This window comes from Centrocercus urophasianus, unplaced genomic scaffold (assembly GCF_019232065.1).
Source record: "Centrocercus urophasianus isolate 14NV4802_14NV808 unplaced genomic scaffold, USGS_Curo_1.0 seq_9, whole genome shotgun sequence".
Classification (NCBI taxonomy): domain Eukaryota; kingdom Metazoa; phylum Chordata; class Aves; order Galliformes; family Phasianidae; genus Centrocercus; species Centrocercus urophasianus.
In genome coordinates, this window is record NW_024885532.1 from 24,898,744 (window position 1) to 24,921,713 (window position 22,970).

Genomic DNA, 22,970 nt, shown 5'->3' on the forward strand with positions numbered 1-22,970 from the left:
CTATCTGACTACTATCTGACTACTATCTGACTACTATCTGACTACTAAGCTAAAAGAAGCCTAAACCAAACCAGTGGGAAGAATGGGAAGATATTAGGCCCTGCTTCGTCTTTTCTGAATGCTTCTCTGTAGATGCCATTAACACACCTGTTGCTGGCTTAGCAAGTCCACTTTTCACTTGTGATAGCCACTAACAGAAAAAACAAGTGTGAAACCAACCAATCACCCACCTGTAAAATCACTTGCTTCTCTTATGTTGTCATCTAGGATTCTGCACAAATGTCAGACCAAAAATGGGACACAACGTGGTTCTGAGGTCTTAAGCTGTGAAATCCTCTCTCCAAAAGAGACAGATTCATTCACCAGTGTAAGAAACTCACAGAAATAACAAACATCTCCTTTCCAAAGCAGGCATGAGTCCTCTCCTGAACCTCTTCATGCCTATTCTTTCATCTTTCAAATTTTGTCTTAGCCATCATCCTCGCTTCGCATTTCACAAGCTGCCACTGTGCCTCAAGTCATCACAGAATCACAGAACTGTAGGGGCTGGAAGGGACCTCCAGAGATCATCGAGTCCAACCCCCCTGCCAAAGCAGGTTCCCTACACCAGGTCACACAAGTAGGTGTCCAGGCAGGTCTTGAACATCTCCAGGGAAGGAGACTCCACCACCTCCCTGGGCAGCCTGTTCCAGTGCTCCGTCACCTCCCTGTAAAGAAATTCTTGTGCACATTTGTGCAGAACTTCCTATGCTGCAGTTTCCGGCTGTTTCCCCTTGTCCTGTCTCCACACACTGCTGAAAAGAGTCCGGCCTCGCCACTCTGCCCCCCACACCTTACATATTTATAGACCTGGATCAGGTCCTCTCTCAGTCTTCTTTTCTCAAGGCTGAACAGACCCAGTTCACTCAGCCTTTCTTCATAGGAGAGATGCTCCAGGCCCTTCACCATCTTTGTGACCCTCCGCTGGACTCTTTCCAAGAGATCCCTGACTGTTTTGTACTGGGGAGCCCAGAACTGGACACAGTACTCCAGATGAGGCCTTACCAGGGCAGAGTAGAGGGGGAGGATCACCTCCCTCGACCTGCTGGACACGCTCTTTTTAATGCACCCCAGGATGCCATTGGCCCTCTTGGCCACAAGGGCACACTGCTGGCTCATGGCCAACTGCCGTCCACCAGCACACCCAGATCCCTCTCCGCAGAGCTCCTCTCCAGCAGCTCATCCCCCACCTTGTACAATCATAGAAATGTTTGAGTTGGAAGGGACACTTCCAAGGTTATATAGTACAAGTTCCCAGCAATAAACAAGGACATCTGCAGCTAGATTAGGTTGCTCAGAGCCTGGTCCAGCTCGGCTTCAAATGTCTCTGCAGACAGGCATCCACCACTTCTCTGGGCAACCTGTGCCTGTGCCTAACCCCCTTTATTGTAATCACACACACATGCACAACACCCTCTTCCTTATATCCAACCCGAATCTCTCCTTTACTTTGAAACCATTTCTCCTTGCCCTGTCACAGGAGGCCTGCTAAAGAGTCTTCAGATACTGACAGGCCTCTCTCAGATTACCTCGAGCTCTTTTCTCTAGGCTGAAGTCCCACCACCTTGCTCCCTCGACATGCAGACACTGCTACCTTACTGAAGCTGAGGAAGTAGAAATCGCTTGAATGTTGCCTTTGAGCCCTGAACGTTAATCCTCTATTAGGATCACGCACTTAATTGAACACCCTAAAATCAACACAAAGAAAAACAGAAACGCACAAAGCGCAACGAACTCCTGACGGGCAGCGCAACCCCTGCGCTTCTCCCTGAGTTCCCCCCTCACCCAACGCTGAGGGCACGCAGCGCAGCAGAAAACCCGGCCCAGCTCGGCCCCCGGCAGCAGCCTTACCTCGGTACTCCGGCTCGGACCGGCGGCTGGTGGGGAGCTGCGGAGGGAGCCGCGCCGCCATGGCAGGACGGGCTGGGAGCGGCTGCGCCGTTTGAAATCCCCGCCGCGCTCCGCCTCTCTGATTGGCCGGCCGCGGAATTGAACGGGCCAATGGCGCTTCCCGCACCGCGGCGAGAAAATGGCGGCCGTTCCCGGGGCCGTCGCTGGAGGGCGCCGCGGCGAGAAAATGGCGGTCATTTTTCAGGCTGCCGCTGGAGGGCGCTGCACCGCCGTGGCTGGCGCGGTTGGGGCAGGGCCGTGCTCGCCCGGTGCCTGCCGGACGAGAGCGGCAGCTGCGGCCCGGTGTCTCCTGGGGAAGGGAGAGTTCCTCCCGGACCGCCATGGATCGGTTCTCCTGGACCAGCGGGCTGCTGGAGCTGGGAGAGACGCTGGTGCTCCAGCAGCGCGGCGTGCGTCTCTACGACGGGGAGGAGAAGGTGACGGGAGCGGCTGGCGGCGCGGCCAGGCCTGGAATGCCGGCCGGTGCGCGGGCGGGGAACTGGGGGAACGCGGGATGCTGCTGTGGGCACCTGGACGAGGGGAGGCGAGTGAGCGTGAGGGGACGTAGCTGAGGAGAAGTGTGAGGCGGAGCCGCAGCGCCCAGCAGCCGTTGCTGCGAGCTCTGACAGGGCTTGGCTCTGCGAACTACAGAATCGTGAAGGTTGGAAAAGAGCTCTAAGCTCTTCTCCAACCGGCAGCCCATCCCCACTGCCCGCGTCCCTCAGTGCCACATACACCTCCGGGACGGTGACTCCGCCTCCTCCCCGCGCAGCGGTGCCACTGCCGCGCCTCTCGGTCTCCCTGTTTTTCTCCACCCGAATGGCTGCGTACCCTTGCAAGAAGCTACAAAAGCTTCCTTCGAGCTTTACAAGTAGGAAGCAATTTGCTCACACAGATTTTTCCCAATCCTATTTGCTTACCGATATATAAAATATTTCTTCAACAATAAAATGGACAGAAGGAACGCTTCTATTTGATAGGCCTGAAGACTTCTGTCTGTAGCACGTTCTCATTAGGTTGCTTTGTGTTCTTATAGAACTTCAACTTTCTTTATCAGCAAACAAAAGGCAATAGCCCTTTTAGAAATAAATATCCATTTAGCAGTTTGTGTATCTTGCACAGCATGTGGAGGGAGGATCTCTCAGGATTTCCTGAGAGTATGTTTATGCAGTTCAAAAGGAAGTTTGTCTATATCCATGTAATCCTTTTATGCTGGTTTTCCCCATTTCTTTTTCCATTAACTTCATTGATTCTGTTCTCGGGAAGAAAAAAGCAATAAGAGTGCCCTCAAAATATTGGCTTGTATCTTATTCCAACATTGTACTGATGTGTAGTGTTACCAAGTTGAGTGTTGTGGTGATGAGTTTACACACTGACTCGATGATCTTGGAAGTCTTTTTTAACCTTAATGATTTTATGATTTATTTATGCAACTTAGTGGTTAAATTTGTTGCTGATCTGTTTTATTTTTCTTGCTTAGGTGAAATTTGATAGTGGAGTACTACTGCTTAGCACGCACAGATTAATATGGAGGGATCAGAAGAATCATGTAAGTCCCACATCTGCCTCTTGCATGTCACTCAGTTGTAAATTTCATATCAAGTAAGTTGGCGTTTGCAGATGAAAAAGAAATCATGGAATCCTTAGAGGTAGAAGGAACATTTTAAAGGTTATCTAGTCCAACTCATCTGCAGTGAACAGGGGCATCCGCAGCTCAATCACGTTGCCCAGACCTGGTACAGCCCTGCTTTGCAAGTCTCCAGAGTCGGGGCATCCACCACATCTCTAGGTGATCTGTTGCAGTGCCTCACCACCACAGCTTTCTTTGTGTATGTTTTGTCTTACAGATGTAGCCCACATTTTGTTTCACAGAAATTACGTTCCAAGAAGATGATATACAAGGAATATTCTTTTACCCAATTCTGCTTTAATAAAATGATCAGAGATGAGGAGGCGCAGAAAGGAATTGTATAGTTTTTCCTTTTCTGTGGCACACAAATGGAGAAGGAAGTCTGGCATCATGTATTGGACACTTGGTTTTGAGAATGAAGGTGAAAATGTCACTCTAACTGTAATCTGAATGCCTCTTCCGTGCTCATTTAGCAAGACCTTTTCTTCCCCATTGTGTTTCGAAGTCCAACCATCCCCATCTTCTGGTTCCAGCACATAATACCAGGCCATGATAATAGTTGGTGTTTGGTGGCAGTATTATGTTGTACACGCCTTATCCTTCCAGCTGACTACTGCTGTGCTGAGCCAGTAAGCCAGACCATTTGTACTACTTAGGAGAATCAGTTCAGAGCTTAAGCAGTGCTGTTGAAACAACAGTGTGATGCTGCTGCTGAATGCTTTACATCAGGTCCCCGGTGGCCTGAGATGTGGCTGTGAATGGGTGAGAAAGATTACAGATATTTAATTAGCTCTAAACATAGACTGTTATAATGTGCACCATTTTAGAGATGTAATTGAAGATGTCTTTCTCAGAACCAGGTTGAATTCTCTTTGTTTTGGACACAATATTTTAGAAAATTTAGCCTCAGAAGCCATGTGCACATAACAGCTCTTCAAAAGTAAGTTTTATTCCACTGGACTGGCTTTTAGCAAGGGTAACTGAAGCACCTCTCATACTTAGTGACTATTCCCCACCAATCATCACGTTCTTGCTCCACAGTGGTGAGCTATTCTGAGCTTCATGACATGTAAGGTTGCCAAGGATGATCTGAATTTGGCAAAGCAACTTATATATGTATATCATAGATTCATAGAATGGCCTGGGTTGGAGGGGACCTCAATCATCAAGTTCCAACCCCCCTGCTTTGTTCAGAGAGCCTGTCCCAGCTGGGGTTGCTATTAAGTCAGGAGCTGATTGTCTAAATCACAAGCCATTCTGTAATTATTATTATTATTATTATTATTATTATTATTATTATTATTATTATTTTCCACAGCAAATGTGAGATAATTTACCTGTGTTGAACTGTCACTGTAATTCACCCCCCTGACTTCTTCATCAGCATGTCTTTGTGTCAGGCAGGCACGTAAGGCAATATGCATTGCTTCTTATCTTCTCAGGCTTTCAGTTTGCCTGGAGTAACACTGTATGACAGCTTCAGCAAGTCTAACAACTGTTCAGATCCCCTTTTTCTCCTCAACAAAAAGATGACATTTGTTTCTTCTCCCCATGCTACCTCAATCGCAGGGCTCCTTGTGCTCTCCAAAGATCACAGAATTTGCTAAAAAGCAGAGAAGAAACTTGGAGAATAAGAAAATAGTTCAAACAATTTAACTTAGCAAAGGTTCTGGGAGGAGGCAGAAACACAGGGCAGCAGATTAGCAGAAATTATCCACGTCTGATCTAGTATAGGTTACTTGTGTCTCAAAAGAGCTAAGTTTTTGCTTTCTTTTTTTAAATCCATAACTTTGTTACTGTGGTAAATGAAAGTGTTTCTTTCTCAAGCTCTTAGGAGTGAAGCGTGGGTAGCACAATGGCCTTTTATATTCACGTGGAGCTATGATGCATAAACTTCAGAAACTTAGCTGCCTTACCTAGAATAAACTTCAGGAGGTTCCCTTTTGTTGCGCCAACATACTTTTGTAATAAAGGAGGCTACTTGTTAGGCTGAAGTAGCAAAAGTTGTTGCAAAAACACTTGTGTTTTATAGCTGCTGTTCTTAGATACCACCTGCAGTCAAACAATACAGAAAATAGCCATTTCCAAAGAAAAAGATGATGTAATTCTTTTAAGTTTGTTACATAGCTAGATTTGCACAACATTGCAGATCACAAAATCATACATGATTTCAACACTAAATAGCAGAAAAATAAATCCAAATGAACACGCTGTCCTCATATCCCCACAGAACTTTTAATTTGTTGCTCTTTTGGCATCATTTTCTCTTGCTTCTCTCTCCAGGAAGGAGTGAAGTCCTTGTACTTAGATTAAACTCATAGCTTTCTAGCTATGAACTAAATTAATATATTGTTTAAAAAAATCTAGGTATTATGTGTTGTTATATGAAATTTGGCTCTTTTGTTGCTTTCAAAATCTTTGGGTTTTAATGGAATCTTTTTTTTTTTTTCCCTATATTTATGTGGGCATTTTACAAACATAATTGTTCTGTACATTGGTGGTAAAATCTGGAGCCAGAGAAGAATCGAAATAGTCTAAAACAGGAAGTAAAAGCCATCTGTTTTTTTTTTTTCCCCTTGATAGATTTATTCATTAGTAGAAGTTCCTCCACATATACTTATAAGCTCCAATTTAATGTGTATTTAATCATTCCATGCAAAGAACAGTTTAGGTAGCAGGGATTGAGAGGACCTCCCAACAGTATTCATTATAAGCTGGTGTTAGGAACACCTTTGTGGCTGATGGGAGAGAAAGCTTCAAAGAGGGTCTGTAAGGTTTCCTGCATTCTGACTGACCATTGATCTCATCCTGAAGAGGATGTTCAGCAAAGGATATTCACCAAAACAAGACCAGTCACATAATTGGATGCTTTGAATTGTTCCCTTCAGCAACTTCTGTCTCAAATACTTAAATAAAGAGTTTGGATTCGTTTCCCACAGATAGGTACAGTCTTGTTTCTTGCTCTGCTTTGATTTATCTAAAGCACAGTTCAACAAATGCGTGTTGACATTAAACCTGTGTGAGGATGAATAGATGGAGGCATTCCTAATTGGTGTATAACCACTCAAAAAGTAATCCAGCTTTTAGACATTCAGCGCTGAGAAGCCTGGTGGTTTTGTGTAGTGCTTTGGCTCCCCAAGTTACATCCATCCAAACATCTGAAGGACCTATTAGCATTATGCACTTACAGGGATAAGCTGCAGCGGTGTGGAAATTGTAGTGTTTGTGTCTTGTACTTATATCCTAAAGCTTTGTTCAGTTGAGGTTTTATAAATCTAGCCTGAAGTGCCTTACACTTAGATTTGTTTTGGTTATCTGGAACTCAGCTTCAAATCTGTATTTTTGTATTTTTATTTCCCTTTCATAGATAGTTTCTATTGTTAATGCTGTACTTCATCTGAAGTGCCTCTGACAGCACCTGTAGAAATCTTTACTGTTTATGAAATGGGAAAAGAGAATGGTTTAAGAGAATGGTCAGGATGTGGCTTTAATTTCTTTTGTGTTTCCATTGATAATTCCAGGAATGCTGCATTGCTATACCTCTGTCTCAAGTCGTCTTTATTGAAGAGCAAGCAGCTGGGATAGGAAAAAGGTAAGGTGATAAAAATCTTTTTACACAGGTAGATAGTGATAGGACAAGGGAGAATGACTTCAAGTTAAAAGAGGGGAGATTTAGCTTAGATGTTGGGAGGAAAATTTTCACTGAGAGAGCACTGAGACACTGGCACAGCTGCCCAGAGAAGCTGTGGGTGCCCATCCCTGGAGGCACTCAAGGCCAGGCTGGATGGGGCCATGGGCAGCCTGAGCTGCTGGCTGGCACTGCCCATGGCACGGGGTTGGGACTGGGTGGGCTTTAAGGCCCTTCCCAACCTGAGCTATTCCATGATTTTATTATGATCCTATGATAAACACTTTGGTTTTCTCACATTGATAATTAATTGCATGTGTGTTATGTGACAAATCCAAGACTACTTAATTATCCATGGTAGGATCAGTTTGTAAACCATGTTTCCACGTTGACAGCCACGGAGCTCAGCATTCCTCACTTAAGACCAAGTGCATAAGCAAGTCATGACAAAGTGGTGTTTGATGCAAATGGTTAAATCATCCTATAAGCACTAAAGTATGTGTTCCAGCTTGCCATTTTTCAGTGATTAGTCATCAATACCACAGTGCTGTTGCTGAATCTAAATTTGAAAGCTAATTTTTGTCATTTGTGTCACAGAACTGGTTAGGAACAGAGACTCTGCCAAATCCCATGTTATCTTTACACAAACATATGATTGAATCTGAGCTTGGAAGTGCTGGTGAGGAATAGTAAGAGCTGGTGTTTCCCCTCAGTTAGGTAACAAATCTGGTGTGGTGTGTGTACAAAGAAGTTTGACAAGAAAAAAGATTAAATGGAGAAATTGCATAGAGATATGTGCTTGCAGCCAGATGAATAGATGCAGTCAGATGAAAAGACTAAGGTAATATCCTGGGGGTGCCCAGATGAGATCAGACAGTTCCCTTATGCTGAAGAAGGCAAATAAAGATCTATTAAAAATAACTATTTGTAAAATGAAATGGGAATGGCAGACTTGCCCCCATAATGTGATAGTGGCTTAGTATATTCCTAAAATCGTGCTATCTCAAGGTTTGTTTTGGTGGTAGGTGTCATGTTATTTCCACACACATTACCTTTCAATGTTGATTTTGGACAAGATCACATACAGTGTTCACAAGTGAAGCATGCAAGCAGACAGATTAAACAGAATATTGAGATTTTCTGTTTTCTCATGACAGAGTTAGTGTGTTTTGACAGTAATCATTGCAAGTCAAAAGCCTAAGCAAAAGCACTGCTCGACAAGCAGTTTTTACCTTAACTAACACTGTCAGAAATAATTTGCTTGAAGTCTTAAGATCTGTAGCATTTAATTTTTAAAAATGATGGCAGATGCCATGGTTTTAAACTTGATGTTGTTAAACTTGTTTTAAACTTGAGATGTTATTGAGAGGTTGTAGTAGCTTTTATGCAGTACGCACACAAAACAGATATATACATGGTGGCAAAGCATTTAAATGTTATTGCACAAATGTAAAGCATTATTTGATGTACTTTAGTTCTTACATGAGATAAAGTTAGTGCAGATTTTGAATAGACAGATAACTTTGATTGTAGGAAGAGGGTTTGGGTTTTGGTTTGGTGTTTTTTTTTTAGTTAATGAAAAAAGCTGTGTTTTCTCTTTCCTTTAACTTTTTCTTAGTGCCAAAATAGTTGCTCATCTTCATCCTGCTTCTCCAAACAAAGAGCCTGGCCCATTCCAAAGCAGCAAATACTCCTACATAAAACTTTCTTTCAAAGAGCATGGACAAATCGAGGTAAGTTTTGTACCACACAAACCCAGTATATCAGAGCTTTGGACATGCCTTTCTCCTCTTGCTGTGATAGTGATAATTTTCCACGATCTTTCTGTGTTGACTTTTGAGGTGGAGCTTTTTCAGTACATCCTTTTTTAAAGCAAACATTGTGAGCATTCAGGGTTCCGTGCTTTGATTAAACAGAGTCCCAAAAATGTCAGGAGGTGCTAGGAGACTTTGTCCTCTTTCTGGTACATTTAGAAACATCTTATTCTTCCTGTATTATTTTCTAAATGGAACATGTTGTTTTCCAAAATGATGACCTTGCAATCTGTTACTGTTAATAGAGTCAAAGCTGTTTCTTTGTACTTCTCCACTGAATGGAAATCAAGCAGCTTACTCCTAATCAATTCTCTCATTGCTTTAGAGCTTTGTTTCATTGTGTTTTATAAATCTTTTTTTTTCTTTCTTTCCTCTTCTTTGTTTTACCAACTGCTAATCTCAAAATGCAATAGATGTTAAAAAGATAAAAAAAAAAAAAGGAATTGTCCTCTGTGAAGAAATGCCACAGTATAAAATCCTTATGTGGAGAGATGGAAAACTTTAGCTCTGAAAAACAGAAGAAAGCCATGCCATTTCACTGCAGAAAATCAGATTTTCAACTTGAATTATAGATATCTTCATAAGGCATCTATGTGTCTTCTTTGTCTGTATCTAACGTGCATATGTTTCATCACACTCACTTTCATTTCTTTGTGAGCAAAGTTGCTTAAAGTTAACTAATCAACTAATGCCACTTTCTGGCATTAGCATTAAACAAATAAGTCTACGTGGTTGTCTTTATGCTGTTCAATTAACAGATTGTTTGTGATTGTGTTGATCAATTTTCCTTCCTTTTAAAAGCAGGCATTTGAGCAAACCTTGCCATCATTAACTTCAGCATGTTTTGGAACATTTTGAATATCTCAAAAAATATTTTACAGTAGAAGCAGTCATGGTAGTTTGAGTAGTAGCTCCTTCTCTACCATGTGTATTTTTGAAGGTTGGAGAAGAATGTTGTTCTGTGAATGTGTAGGTGTTACCATGCTGCTTCTTACAGTGACGTTTGGTTCGTTGGCCAAGAAACTAAAATAACCAGATTTACTCTGCATGTTTTGTGAAACATCTATTGTCACTCTTAAATGTTTGCAGTTCTTTCGACGATTCTCAGAAGAAATTACACAGAGGAGATGGGAGAACATGCCTGCTGGACAGACCATTCAGGTTAACAAGGATCCACAGGTAGGAGCAGAGCTTCTGGCATTCTTGTGTGCATCTCATGTTGCTCTGTTTAGGTTGAATTCAGAACCTTCATGTAATTTTGTTTCCACAAGTGCTGTTTCCATATACTGCATCTGCCTCTGGCCTGTCTTCCTTAAGTGTGCTTTGCCTTGAGTGGTTGATGGTGAGCTCAGTTCTGTAATAGCACATTCAGCATGAGAGACTTGATAAAGCTAAAAGGTTTTCGGTGATCTCTTATCTGGCCACAAAAACCAGAAATGTAACACGTATATTTCATATGTTTGAAAACCACATGGATCTGATTTATATTTATATTCTAATTGGGCAGTTGTTCTGGAGGATATCTTTGTCAGTTTGGTTGTCTTTTTACCTGTCTGCCTACTTCTAGGTTTAAAAACTCTGATAAATGTGTGCACATTGCAACTGTATGTGAATACATTGTACATATGAATATGCAGAACACAGATTTCTTGAAGTAATTGTGTTTAGAAGCACTCACCTATTTGCATCGCTCTGTATTGTAAATGTTCACATGGGCTCAGGAGGCTTTAATTGGGATAAACTAAAGCATTCAGTCTAGACCAAGCTATTAAGCATATTCATGTTAATAGCTTCAATATAATAACCATTATCTGCCTATGTGACAGCAGATTTATACTTGCTTTATACACATTGTTTATTTTGTGACACTGATTTTGAAAGTACTGTAAAGTAATACATGAATTATTGTATGTATGTTATTGGCTATTTGGAGGAATTTTTTCTGTGTTCTGATACAAGCTTTTTCATGCTGAGGTGGATGAGAAAACTTAGCATTTCCTATTTTGACTCCTTGTTTTCTTTTCTTTTCCAGGCAGGAAGAGTGAGAGCTGTAGGAATTGTAGGGATCGAAAGGAAACTAGAGGCAAAAAGAAAAGAGACTGACAAAAACATTTCCGAGGTAAATACTACTGAAGTTTCAAGGTCAGCCATCTGTATGAGCTATTTTTGTTCATTCACACTTTCTTTTAGGGGCAGCTGAGATCGTTTATTGCTTTTGTTGAGACATCTGAATTGATTGAGAGCGTGTATTTTACAACTATTTATTCTTTTTAACTGCCTTTTCAATATTTGCAAGGGTACTTCATGTAAACAGTTCCTTTCAAGAAGGCTGTACTTCAGAACTACTGCTGTGTATTTGTAAGATTCATCACAAATCTGAGCTCAATGACTTTTCATCAACAGAAGCAGAATGCAGAGACTTCTACAGAAAGAGGACGTGACAAGTGTTTTTTTCCTCTTTGTACAGCTAGTTTTGGTTTCAATTCAAAATGTAATATGTATATTGTGGTGCATTTACCTTTTCATCACATGGATGCTTATTTTTTAAATGTTAGAGTTCAACTTATAATTACAGTGCCATAATTGTCCAGGCTTCAGCAAGTTACAGGTATCTGTGCAGGTTATGTTGGCAGGATGGATGCTGTCCTTTTTCCCAGAAGCAGTGCAGTAATTGACTTTCAAATGTCAGTGCTGATGGACAGCAGAATCAATTTGTTCCTTCACTGAAAATCTTTCAGATGTACTGGGAGTAATATCCTTTGAAGTGATCTGGTTCTGTCACATAATAGAGAGTGATACACAGATTCACAGAATCACAGAACAGCCCAGGTTTGCAGGGACCTCAAGGATCATGAATCTCTAACCTGCCACATGCAGGGCCACCAACCTCCCCATTTAATACCAGACCAGGCTGCCCAGGGCCCCATCCAACCTGGCCTTGAACACCTCCAGGGACGGGGCATCCACAGCCTCTCTGGGATTGATGTGGGAATACTCATAAGCTGCCTACAACAGATTGATTCGAATGGCAAAGTGTTACAAGACTCAGCGTGCCCCAGTAAAAAGCATGCTGCATATTCTGCTATGTAGAGTTACATAGCAGCTTGTAGGCAGCATGCTGTTTCAGATACTGCTAAAATTTTTTCTTCTTTTATGAGGAATGTAGTGAATGAAATTCTGTGTGTAGTTCAAAAGGCATTGTGGTGTGTGTGTGTAGTTCAAAAGGTGTTGTCTGGTTATTTTTTCCGTTTGTAGCTTTTTCAGAGAGCAGAAGAAATCCATCTGTAAGTGTTGCATGAATGTAGGAAAATCATGACTTGTGAAATCCTGCCTTCCTCCAGCTTTAAATGTTATAGATGACTTAATTTAAAAAATGGTGCCCTGGCTTCCAGAAAAAGGCTTCCTGCATCTGCTGTTCACTGCTGATAAGAATCCAGTTCTGTAGCCTTTTGTTTATCTGAGGAAGTTCCTGTTAGGTGTGTGCACATTCCCCTTTGTTTCCAGGCCTGCCCTCAGTGAGTCAGGCAGAGGAGGAGTTACACACAGCATACTGTTTATTAGCTAAAGCAAGGGTTCTTTTGATGAACAGTGTTTTCATGCAGGTTTTAGAGATGAGAAATAAGTTAGGAAAAACCTTATTAGAAAATTTTGTTGATATCATGCGAGCACAATAGAAAGACTTAAATTACACCAAAGATTGAGAATTCTATTGTAAACCATTGAATTTGGCAAGTAAGGAAGCAAGAATCATAGAATCACCATAGAAGAATCACAGAATGGCCTGGGTTGAAAAGGACCACAGTGCTCATCCAGTTTCAACCCCCTGCTATGTGCAGGGTCACCAACCAGCAGACCAGGCTGCCCAGAGCCACATCCAGCCTGGCCTTGAATGCCTGCAGGGATGGGGCATCCACAGCCTCCTTGGGCAACCTGTTCCAGTGCATCACCACCCTCTGAGTGAAAAACTTCCTCCTAATATCTAACCTAAACCTCCCCTGTCTCAGTTTAAAACCATTCCCCCTTGTCCTTCCCCAAGAAGAAGTATTCCACTTAATTCTGGATGCCTAGCTGAGGTACCAAGTGTTAAGAGGCTGAACTTCTATGGTTCTATGGAGTCACTGGTACCATTAGGAGGGATTTGGGTGGAAAAAAAACACATCCCTTCTTGGAGACATTTCTCTCATCTGTGTATATGGAGTCTCAGGCCAATAAGCTTCCTAACTCAGGTGCATAAATATTTTAGATGGAAACAATTCAGTCTTCCTGCATAAGTCCTGCTAAAATTCTTTCTAGAGGGGGATTAGTTGGAAGATAGGAAATGGCATAGAACTGATGTCTGGAAACTGTAGGCAAGATGTATCTGTGGTCATTTGCTATACCCTAACTGAATGATCTTTCTTTGTGGCTGCAATTACTGGGTGCTGCTTTCAGGCAGGCAATAACTGAGGAGGCTCTGGAATGTTTCTCAAACCAGTTGGCCAACAAAGGTGGTTTGAAAAGGTTCACTACACAGGCATGTCGTCATGTATTTAGATAGATGCACCACAGGCTGAGTGTGTGTTGCTAAGCCTGGCAAAAATTTGTTACTTTTGAATATATAATATGTTTACTAACTTTTTATTTCTTTGAGGTCAAAATATGTGGATCTTATTTATTTATGCCTGAAAATACAGAATTATGGTACTTCAGACCATAGCAGTTTACTAAGCTCAATAGACTTGATATAAGCATGGTCCTATGTTGTAGGTCCAATTTATTACAAATTTTGTGGCAGCAATAAAGCTGCTCAGACTGGAGAAAAAACTGTACAAATAAGCATTTACCTGCCTTAGCATGTACTGTGCTTTTTAGGTCCAACAACTAGAGTTTTCAGAAGATCTTAATCTATTTTTTAAATCTTCGTTTGTATAAATCTGATCGTTTGTCTCATGGATATTTACATTCTTCTTTAACTGTTTTGTGTTAAATTATGGGAGCATCACTGTTCTGTTGTGTGAGATACGTGAAAAGATGTTGAAACAGAATTTGAGATTTTGTCTCTTTGGTTAAGCATATTATATCAAATTATATATTATCTTCATTGCTCATTTTAAAGTAACTACAGTCTTGCTTACTAACCTAGAAGCTCCCACTCAATAAAGTAAAATTGTGTTGTCAGGAAGAATGTTTCTGTAGCATTACAGCTGGCTTATTGCTGTCCAGAAGCAATAGATCTTCTTGAGTGAGCTTTAACTCACTTGGTTGAAGAAAACCTGCCCTCACCACCAAGAAATGTTTGCCCAGCATTCAGGAGAGCATAATTGACTTGGTCTGTTTAAACTTTTTTGGGTCTCAGTCTCCTTTGTTCCTTGTTTATGGATTGTATGGTTTGTCTTTGTAGACTTGTATGAAACAGTTTCATAAAACAATCAATTGTCTATAATATGTCACACTATAACTATAACTAACATAAAGGATAGCAGCTTTTACAACCAGCTTGATAGGTTTGCCGAGGTAGCTCAGTGTGTCTATGAAGCTGAATGCTGTAGTTGTACTGATCTGAAATGTTTTTAATATCTTTTCAGGCTTTTGAGGACCTTAGTAAGCTAATGGAGAAGGTAAGGCACGTGTTACGTATGCGAGTAGATTTATGCTTGTTTTCTGTTTTCAGCATGTTTTCCCTGATGACCTGCAAATTGATTTATCTGTGGATTTTTCTTGATAGGCTAAGGAAATGGTGGAGCTATCCAAGTCAATTGCTAATAAGATTAAAGAAAAACAAGGTGACATCACGGAGGATGAGGTAAATGAATTTTGTTTTCAGAATCAACAGGAATGTTCCTGTGTAAAGCCAAAGCTGTCCTTGTAGCAAAACGAGTTCTGTAAAGAATGCTTTGTGGGCTTTTCTGTTCGTTTTAGATCTAGTTAAAGAGACTGAAGAGTTTGGTTAACTTTTATTTTGGCTCTTTCTGAAAAGCATAGATTTTACTGCCTTTGTTGGTGGACGATGACAGTTTTCTGTTCTGTATTATTCTTGATTTCACTTTGCTAGTAATCGACTTTATTGGTAGTAAACTGTTTGGATCAATTCACCAAAACTGTCTTCTAGTAATAAAATGAAAGTCCTTTAAAAATGAGAGTCGTTCAGTAGCTGATAGACTTCTAATGAATTTATTTGTTTAGACTATTAGGTTCAAATCATATCTGCTGAGTATGGGCATAGCCAATCCAGTTACTAGGGAAACACACGGATCTGGTACTCATTACCACATGCAGCTGGCAAAGCAGCTAGCTGGAATGCTGCAGACACCATTAGAGGTAACGTACCAATTTTGCACCAGTGTTTTCTTTGTGGTGCTGAGTTTTCATGAAAACGTGTTCTGGCTGTGTTAATGGCTGTGCCTCTTTGCAGAGTTCCTAATGGAGCAGCACAGCCTCTTACTCACTGCTTACGTGAGTCTTTCCAAGAAAGAAAATGTAAATGTGAAGTGTAAGAATATTTTTTTTGGAGAAATGCAATCTCAGCTTCCAATTCAGTAACTTTGGGTGGTATTTGGTGGATCACATTAACAGCCTTCCTGCTATTTGAGAGCTCTGTATTCATTCCTTGCCACAGAATATTACTTCTTTTTTTTTTTTTTTTAAGAAAGAAAAACAGTACAAGCTTTGAATATATAACTATTATTTCATTAAACTGTTTAAGTATCACATACTTAACATATTTTAATTTATCTGAAGCTCTTAGAGAGTTCTAGATTCTTGCCAGAAATCTATATTCATGTTTGAAGCTTCTGCAGCTATATGTCTCCTAAGAAGTATATGGAATGTTTTGTTTAAGAAATGTGCCACCTGTTGTGATCAGACATGCTGCCTGAAAAATGAAAATTGATTGATAAGTTTAATACATAAAAATTCCTTCATCCTTTGGCTTAAAAATAAAATTAGGTCTCAATCTTTGGGTATAGTATCAATTTTTTACATTTTAAAATGATAGGACAAAGATTGCTAACAAATTACTTCTAGTGCTAGAAATTGGTGGTGTTGACAGGGTAGCTTTTTCATTAAAGGCCACGATCAGCTTCTCTGCTTTAGCTGTTCAAACAGTCAAATGCAAATTAAGATACTGTGTTTACTAGATTAATGCTATTTCTCTTACCAGTCTTGTGCTTACACAGGAGAGAGGAGGAATCATGTCACTTACAGAAGTGTACTGTCTGGTAAACCGTGCACGAGGATTGGAGGTGAGAAGTTGGTTTTCCTAGAATCATATCATAGAATCACAGAATGGCCTGGGTTGAAAAGGACCACAGTGCTCATCCAGTTTCAACCCCCTGCTATGTGCAGGGTCGCCAACCAGCAGACCAGGCTGCCCAGAGCCACATCCAGCCTGGCCTTGAATGCCTCCAGGGATGGGGCATCCACAGCCTCCTTGGGCAACCTGTTCCAGTGCATCACCACCCTCTGCGTGAAAAACTTCCTCCTAATATCTAACCTAAACCTCTCCTGTCTCAATTTAAAACCATTCCTCCATTTTTTCTTATTTTTTCTTAGTTTTCTTAGGTTTTTTTGTTTGTTTGTTTGCATAAAGTGCACATCCTTGCTAAGGTAATCTGAGAAAAACTGTGACAGTATTCCCTACCAATTGCTCACTGTATGTAACAATGTGAAGTGATCAACTGTTTATTAAAATCAGAGATTTTTACCTTTTTTCTTTCTCCTCCTTTCATGCAGTGTTTATATATTCTCTATACTTAATAACAATGTATGCTGCTTTTCATAGTACCATATAGAGGAGAAAATCCACCTTTATCTGGAAAAAGAAAACAAACCTGAGACCAGGGAATACTAAAGAATGAGGATTTTTTTTCCAAAATGCTTATGTTCTCTCAGTAAACAGGGTAAAAATGTGTATTATAGAAAAAAAACCAAAGCAGTAAGGGGACAGGAAGGAGTGTAGAATAGATGGGGCAACATGAAAGGGAAAAAAAAGAACAAAATTAAGTAACCTGGTGCATATTCTATCTATCATTGTAGCAATTGTTTGTTTTGGTGCTATGCTGATACTAGAAAGGCATGCTGTCAATAAATGTGTTTTACTACTTTTTAGTTGCTCTCACCAGAAGATTTAGTAAATGCTTGTAAGATGCTGGAGCCACTGAAATTGCCGCTACGGTAAGAGATGTGCAGGAGATGTATTTATAAAACATGGCACTCGTAGGTCAGGCGTGCTGCTTGGCTGACAGTATTTTACATGTGGAACTTTCTTTTTTGAACACAGTTGTCCAGGTGCTGCTGTGTGCACCGACATCCACTCTGCACTTCAATATGTATTTTAACCATGCTTTACTTTGTCTGCTAGAAAGACAATATTCTTCTCACTTCCAACCTTTTTTTTTTCCCCATATTGGGAAAATTGGCTTATCTAAGCCCAACTGTATGCTCTGTCTTTTTCAATCTCTTTTTATTTCTAAGATGCTTTTAACTTGAAGTTCATTTTACACAGTCTTTCCTGTTTTCATTTTGTAATGTGGTTGTCATTGTGGATGTATCAGAAGGGTGGCCATAGGTGATGTGCCTGGGGCTTTGGGTTACTTTGACCCTCTCTTCTGATTTCAGGCTTCAAATATTTGACAGCGGTGTGATGGTGATTGAGCTCCAGTCTCACAATGAAGAGGAAATGGTTGCTTCTGCTTTAGAGACAGTAAGTGAACTCCACTTCCTTCGGTGTTCTGATTATGCTGGGGAAATTTAAACACATTAGGTATAGAAATGTGAAGTACAGGATTTCCTTTTGAGGCTTTAAAATACAAAATATTCCACTTCTAAAATCTTCTAACAATAATACTCAAATGGCACTTTTCATCTTCAAATTACAATGCAGGCAATAATCTTGGTTGTTGCTTTCTCCATAAGGAATAAAGCATTTTTCCATCTCTTTTCAAAATTCATTAACCTTTAACCTTCCTCCAAATCTTTGCACTGTAGGATGAAGTTCATGACATATATTTAATAACAATGGTCTTCAGTCTTTGTATACAATGTGCTTGAAGGTGGTGAAAATAGTTCTTAAATGTTGAGGCAGGCAGTTGTTTGATTTGGGTAAAATAGCACTTTGTATTTATAACAGTTGAGTTGGCTGTGAAGAGTGCATACATGGAAAGTGGTACACAGAGAATTAAACTCACAGGCTTCTGGGGAAACTGGCTGCCCGTGTCCTGGACAGGTCTGCCCTTCTTTGGGTAAGGAACTGGCTGGAGGGCCGTGCCCAGCAGGTAGTGGTGAATGGAGTGAAGTCCAGCTGGCGACCCGTTACAAGTGGTGTCCCCTGGGGTCAGTGCTGGGGCCCATCTTGTTCAATATCTTTATTGATGACCTAGATGAGGGGATCAAGTGCACCCTCAGTGAGTTTGCAGATGACACCAAGCTGGGAGGTGGTGTTGATCTGCCTGAAGGTAGGGAGGCCCTTCAGAGGGATTTAGACAGGTTGCACCGCTGGGCTGAGGTGAATGCGATGAGGTTCAACAAGGCCAAGTGCCGGGTCCTGCACTTTGGCCACAACAACCCCATGCAGGGCCGCAGGCTTGGGGATGAGTGGTTGGATGAGTGTGAAGAAGAGAAGGACCTGGGGGTGTTGGTTGATGCTCAGCTGAACATGAGCCGACAGTGTGCCCATGTGGCCAAGAGGGCCAACGGCATCCTGGCCTACGTTAGAAATGGTGTGGCCAGCAGGAGCAGGGAGGTGAGCATCCCCCTGTACTCAGCACTGGTGAGGCCGCACCTTGAGTACTGTGTTCAGTTTTGGGCCCCTCACTACAAGAAAGACATTGTGGCCCTGGAGCGTGTCCAGAGAAGGGCAATGAAACTGGTGAGGGGTCTGGAGCACAAACCTTATGAGGAGCAGCTGAGGGAGCTGGGATTGTTCAGTCTGGAGAAGAGGAGGCTCAGGGGAGACCTCATTGCACTCTACAACTTCCTGAAGGGAGGCTGTGGTGAAGAGGGATTTGGCCTCTTCTCCCAGGCAACGAGCAGGACAAGGGGTAATGGCCACAAGTTGTATCAGAGGAGGTTTAGATTAGACATAAGGAAGAACTTTTTGTCTCAGAGTGGTCAGGCAATGGAATGGCTGCCCAGGGAGGTGGTGGAGTCGCCGTCCCTGGCGGTGTTCAAGAGGCGTCTGGATGACGTGCTGCGTGATGTGGTTTAGTGCTTGTGGTAGCAATGGTGATGAGGAGACGGTTGGACTAGATGATCTTGTAGGTTGTTTCCAACCTTGTGATTCTATGATTCTAAACTAGGCTTTGATTTCATAGAAGAATGTAAGGGAGAGGCTTTGATTGAGGAAGGCAAACCCATAAGGGAAAGGGAAGAGATGAGAACTCTGACCAAAAGCACCCCGTGCTTAATGTATAATACACAATAACATGAAACTTCTGAGAAAAAGTGAAAGGAAGTCAGGGTTTCAAACAGGAGAGTGATGTGGTTTCGAATGAGTGCTGAGGACAGGAAGACATGGAAGTCAAAGGGGAAGTCACTCGATGAGAGCAGTGATTTGGGAAGGAAAAATAACTACCCATGTGCTATATTCGATTGTATAACTGACTTCCATTACCTAAATTTAGTCATGTACTCTCAAGGTAGGCCTCATTTAATTGGAGTTTCTGCTAAAGGGAAACTACTGCTCAGAGACTGCTGAGAATAATGCAGAATGAACCCTTTTCCACCTGGTTATGTAGGAAGCAGGAAATGGCAACTGCATCTGGATTTGCAAGTTTGTTTGAATCAGAGCAAGTGAAAAAATGTAATATTTTTTAATTTGTAGGCTAATACAGCATATGTTAATATGAGAAATTCAATGCAGTAATAACTCTGGACTTGAAATATTGTATTTCAAATGTCCACATGCCAGCCTATGTGAGAATGTTTCACGTTAGCATGTATTAACTAGCATCACTGGGACAATGGGACCAAAGCTTTGAGCCCAAGACTGAATCTTTTGTTGTGTGAATGTGATCCCAGTAGCAGGCCACAGTGTAGGGTGGAATACCAAGGTCTGTGGATTTCATACAGTCAGTGGCAATATCATAAATCTGCTGAAATTCTCTGCCTCTCTCTGAGATTACTTGAATTTCTCAATCAATGACCTGTCGTGCCCTGCTGTGTTTTTATTTCCTCTCTCGAGCTTTCCTGTTTGCAGAATCACTTAGTTAGGCTGTATGATAGTAACTGTGCCAATGCACCTCTGTCTGTGAGCTACTTGAATATTTCCAATAATTTCTTCCATGTATTTAAAAAAAATCTGAAAGAAAGGGTACCATGAACTCATTTTTAATTTTTTAAATGCAAACTATTTTCCTCAAAGAGATTTGCTACCGATTTTTTACTTCACAAAGAAGCTGCTATTTTAATGGCATAGTTTGCTTATTAGTGTGCTTGTTTTCTGATAGGTATCTGAAAAGGGCTCTCTCACAGCTGATGAGTTTGCGAAGCTGGTGGGAATGTCTGTTCTCTTAGCCAAAGAAAGGTAAGGAATCATGATTGTGTTTAATAGCACCTTTGTTATCAAGTTGTCCTCAAGTAATGCAACAAATCCTCTTTTGCTTTCTCCAGGCTGCTTCTTGCTGAAAAGATGGGCCATCTTTGCAGAGACGATTCGGTGGAAGGCTTGAGATTCTACCCAAATTTATTTTTAACACAAAGCTAATGTAGTTTGTGTGCATTTGCTATGTAACAGTTGAACTTGAGAGCAGAGAGCGGAACCTTTTTAACAACAGACATTGACATTTTTTACTTTGTGTCAACTCTAACAGTGATGAACATTGCAACACTTTACAGTTCTCAGGTATTTCGAGTGCTGAATCATCTTGTGTGGAACCAAAAGGAAATAAGAATCACCAGGTCAGAAACATGTTAATTGTCTTAAGCTGGCTATCTCACATTTCAAGTTCCATTTGATGTGCTTTGTAACTTCTCATTTCAAGAGGAGTGAGATGCAGATTGCACATGAGTGAAAATGGAGAGACTACCCTTACAGCCTGCCATGAGAGTCAGCACCCAGAACACAGGTTATTGCATACTCCAATTTCAGTTAATTTGTGTCTGGAGCGACAAAGCAGACAGATGCATCCGTTGCATAAGAATAGAGACTCTGGTGTGTAAGGATTGAAACAGTGCAGAATAATTTGCAGAATAACCCTGTCTCCCTGAGGTGATGAAGTTTTTAAAGAATATTCTTGGTTTCTTTGAGACGTAAAGAATCTGCTGCAGGAGAAATTAACATGTGTTATGTGAATCTAGAAAGCAGATTGTTCATTTTGTCATTTTGTCATGTCTTATGCTACTATCTCAGATAGAAGCATTGTTAGTATGGACTTCCTCCCTTCTCTTTCTTTGCCATCTCCCTTCCTGTCTCATTGTGTTGCACTTTGGTGCACGTTCTCTGTCCTCTCTTTATACAGCACAGTGTGCAATAGCCTCCTGTCACTCCACCAGACTCATTTCTTTTTGTTTGTTTGTTTTTCATTTTGTACTTCTAATGAAAGATCAGCAGTTAGCTTCATCAGCCCATTGCCTGTTTTGGAGAGACAGTGCATTTCTTTATGTCTCGTACACCAAAATTAATGTGCTTTCAATATCAAAGGGGAGAAGAAGGCTATCAACCTATGTCTGATAGTCACAAGGTGTCTTTTTGTTTGGTATTCCTCTCCCTGTTTTCAGACTGGATGCAATTTGATAGCCTCAGCTTTTGTAACTCCAGTGGAGTTGTTACGGTACTTGGAAATGTGTTGTGGTGGTAATAGCAGTAAGTGGATGTTTATGATCCACATCACTTACATTGTCAGCTTTCTGAATGGGCTGGTTTCAGTAGATAAAAAAAATCGTTCAAGTTATGGGCAAAGACAATAAGTATGCAACTGTGTTATAACTGGGGCAGTGGAATTGGCATTAAGCAAAGGAGAGAGGTTTTTTTTAACAGCCTGAAAATATTTTCAGAACTATTTCAGTGTTACCACAGCTTAGACATGTTTAAGAACCTGCCAATAATGAGCTCAATGTGGACATCCTTATACTAATAATGCTTTTGATTTGCCAGATGCTCATTTAGATCCAGAGAACTGTGTCCTCTTTGTCACGAGTAAAGTTGTGTGCAGTGCTTTCCTTACAGCAGGTTTCCTCTGTGTTTCATGAAGGTGCTAAAAATAATGGATTTGACACAGCTGAAAGAAAATGGTTCCACCCTGTTCTTATTCTGTTAACCAGCTAATATCATCTCTTCAGGAGCCTTATGGCCTGCTGCTTTTCTTCATTTTCCCCACAACACACAGAAGAGATCTGTGTGGGTATCTCAGGCAGTGTGCGTCTAAGGGAAGACTGGAAATTGAGAAATACAGAAGCAGAAAGCTGCTGTTTCTCTTGCTTGGTACTCACACCTGCCCCAGAGAAACCAGGAGTTTATGGGCCCAAACCTCTCCCACAGGGGGGATATGCTCTGTCAGAAAGCACAAAATCAGAAAGGAAGTGCCGAGAGTAAACTCCTAGTCTCCATTACTCCAACCCAGAGCATTTAATTATCTTAATCGAGTAATAACAGTAGGTTGTATTTAGAATGATGGTATCTTCTTGAGATTTTCTTTCCCAGTATTTTCCTTGAAATATTTTATTTTGGTAGGGAAGAAATCTAGAAGCTAAATTGTATATAGCTGGTTTAGAGTTGAAATACACAAAAGAAAATGACCACTGAAATTAGTAACAATTAAAAGATTTTTCTTAAGTAGACTATTCTGTGAGCTTTATTTCTTCCTTAATGTTTTTTGAGAGCACTGAAATGTTTAAGCATCAAATCTTGTGGTTCTGTGGGGTAGGTTTTCATACAACGTATTTTTGCCACCTCGTTTTGTACCCAAAGGGGCACAAAACAGGTTTGATGTAAAAATATAAGGCAGAGTTAAATGCAATTATAATATAATTATAATATCCTGGTTCTGTTGCTGAG

At 41.1% G+C, this 22,970-nt stretch overlaps 2 protein-coding genes across 3 annotated transcripts in view; one reads left to right on the plus strand and one right to left on the minus strand.

Moving 5' to 3' along the window:
* The window catches only part of CKAP2 (cytoskeleton associated protein 2), a 10,471-nt gene extending 8,504 nt beyond the window's left edge, over positions 1 to 1,967 (minus strand). Inside the window, exon 1 of one of the 2 annotated variants that reach the window (XM_042838954.1) lies at positions 1,891 to 1,967. In XM_042838954.1, the coding sequence (XP_042694888.1) occupies positions 1,891 to 1,951 (61 nt within the window). In that variant the 5' untranslated portion in view covers positions 1,952 to 1,967. Of the gene's footprint in view, positions 1 to 230; positions 358 to 1,890 lie in introns of those variants that run through there. The other variant, XM_042838955.1, reaches the window with a different exon arrangement.
* Positions 1,968 to 2,184: 217 nt separating this feature from the next.
* Positions 2,185 to 22,753, plus strand: VPS36 (vacuolar protein sorting 36 homolog). The gene is made up of 14 exons (XM_042839099.1): positions 2,185 to 2,366; positions 3,410 to 3,478; positions 7,081 to 7,151; positions 8,806 to 8,920; positions 10,091 to 10,180; positions 11,034 to 11,120; positions 14,566 to 14,598; positions 14,706 to 14,783; positions 15,164 to 15,298; positions 16,156 to 16,221; positions 17,088 to 17,152; positions 17,597 to 17,681; positions 20,425 to 20,501; positions 20,588 to 22,753. Exons 1-14 carry the CDS (start codon positions 2,271 to 2,273, stop codon positions 20,679 to 20,681), a joined length of 1,161 nt encoding a protein of 386 aa, XP_042695033.1. The 5' UTR covers positions 2,185 to 2,270; the 3' UTR covers positions 20,682 to 22,753.
* The last annotated feature ends 217 nt before the right edge of the window (positions 22,754 to 22,970 follow it).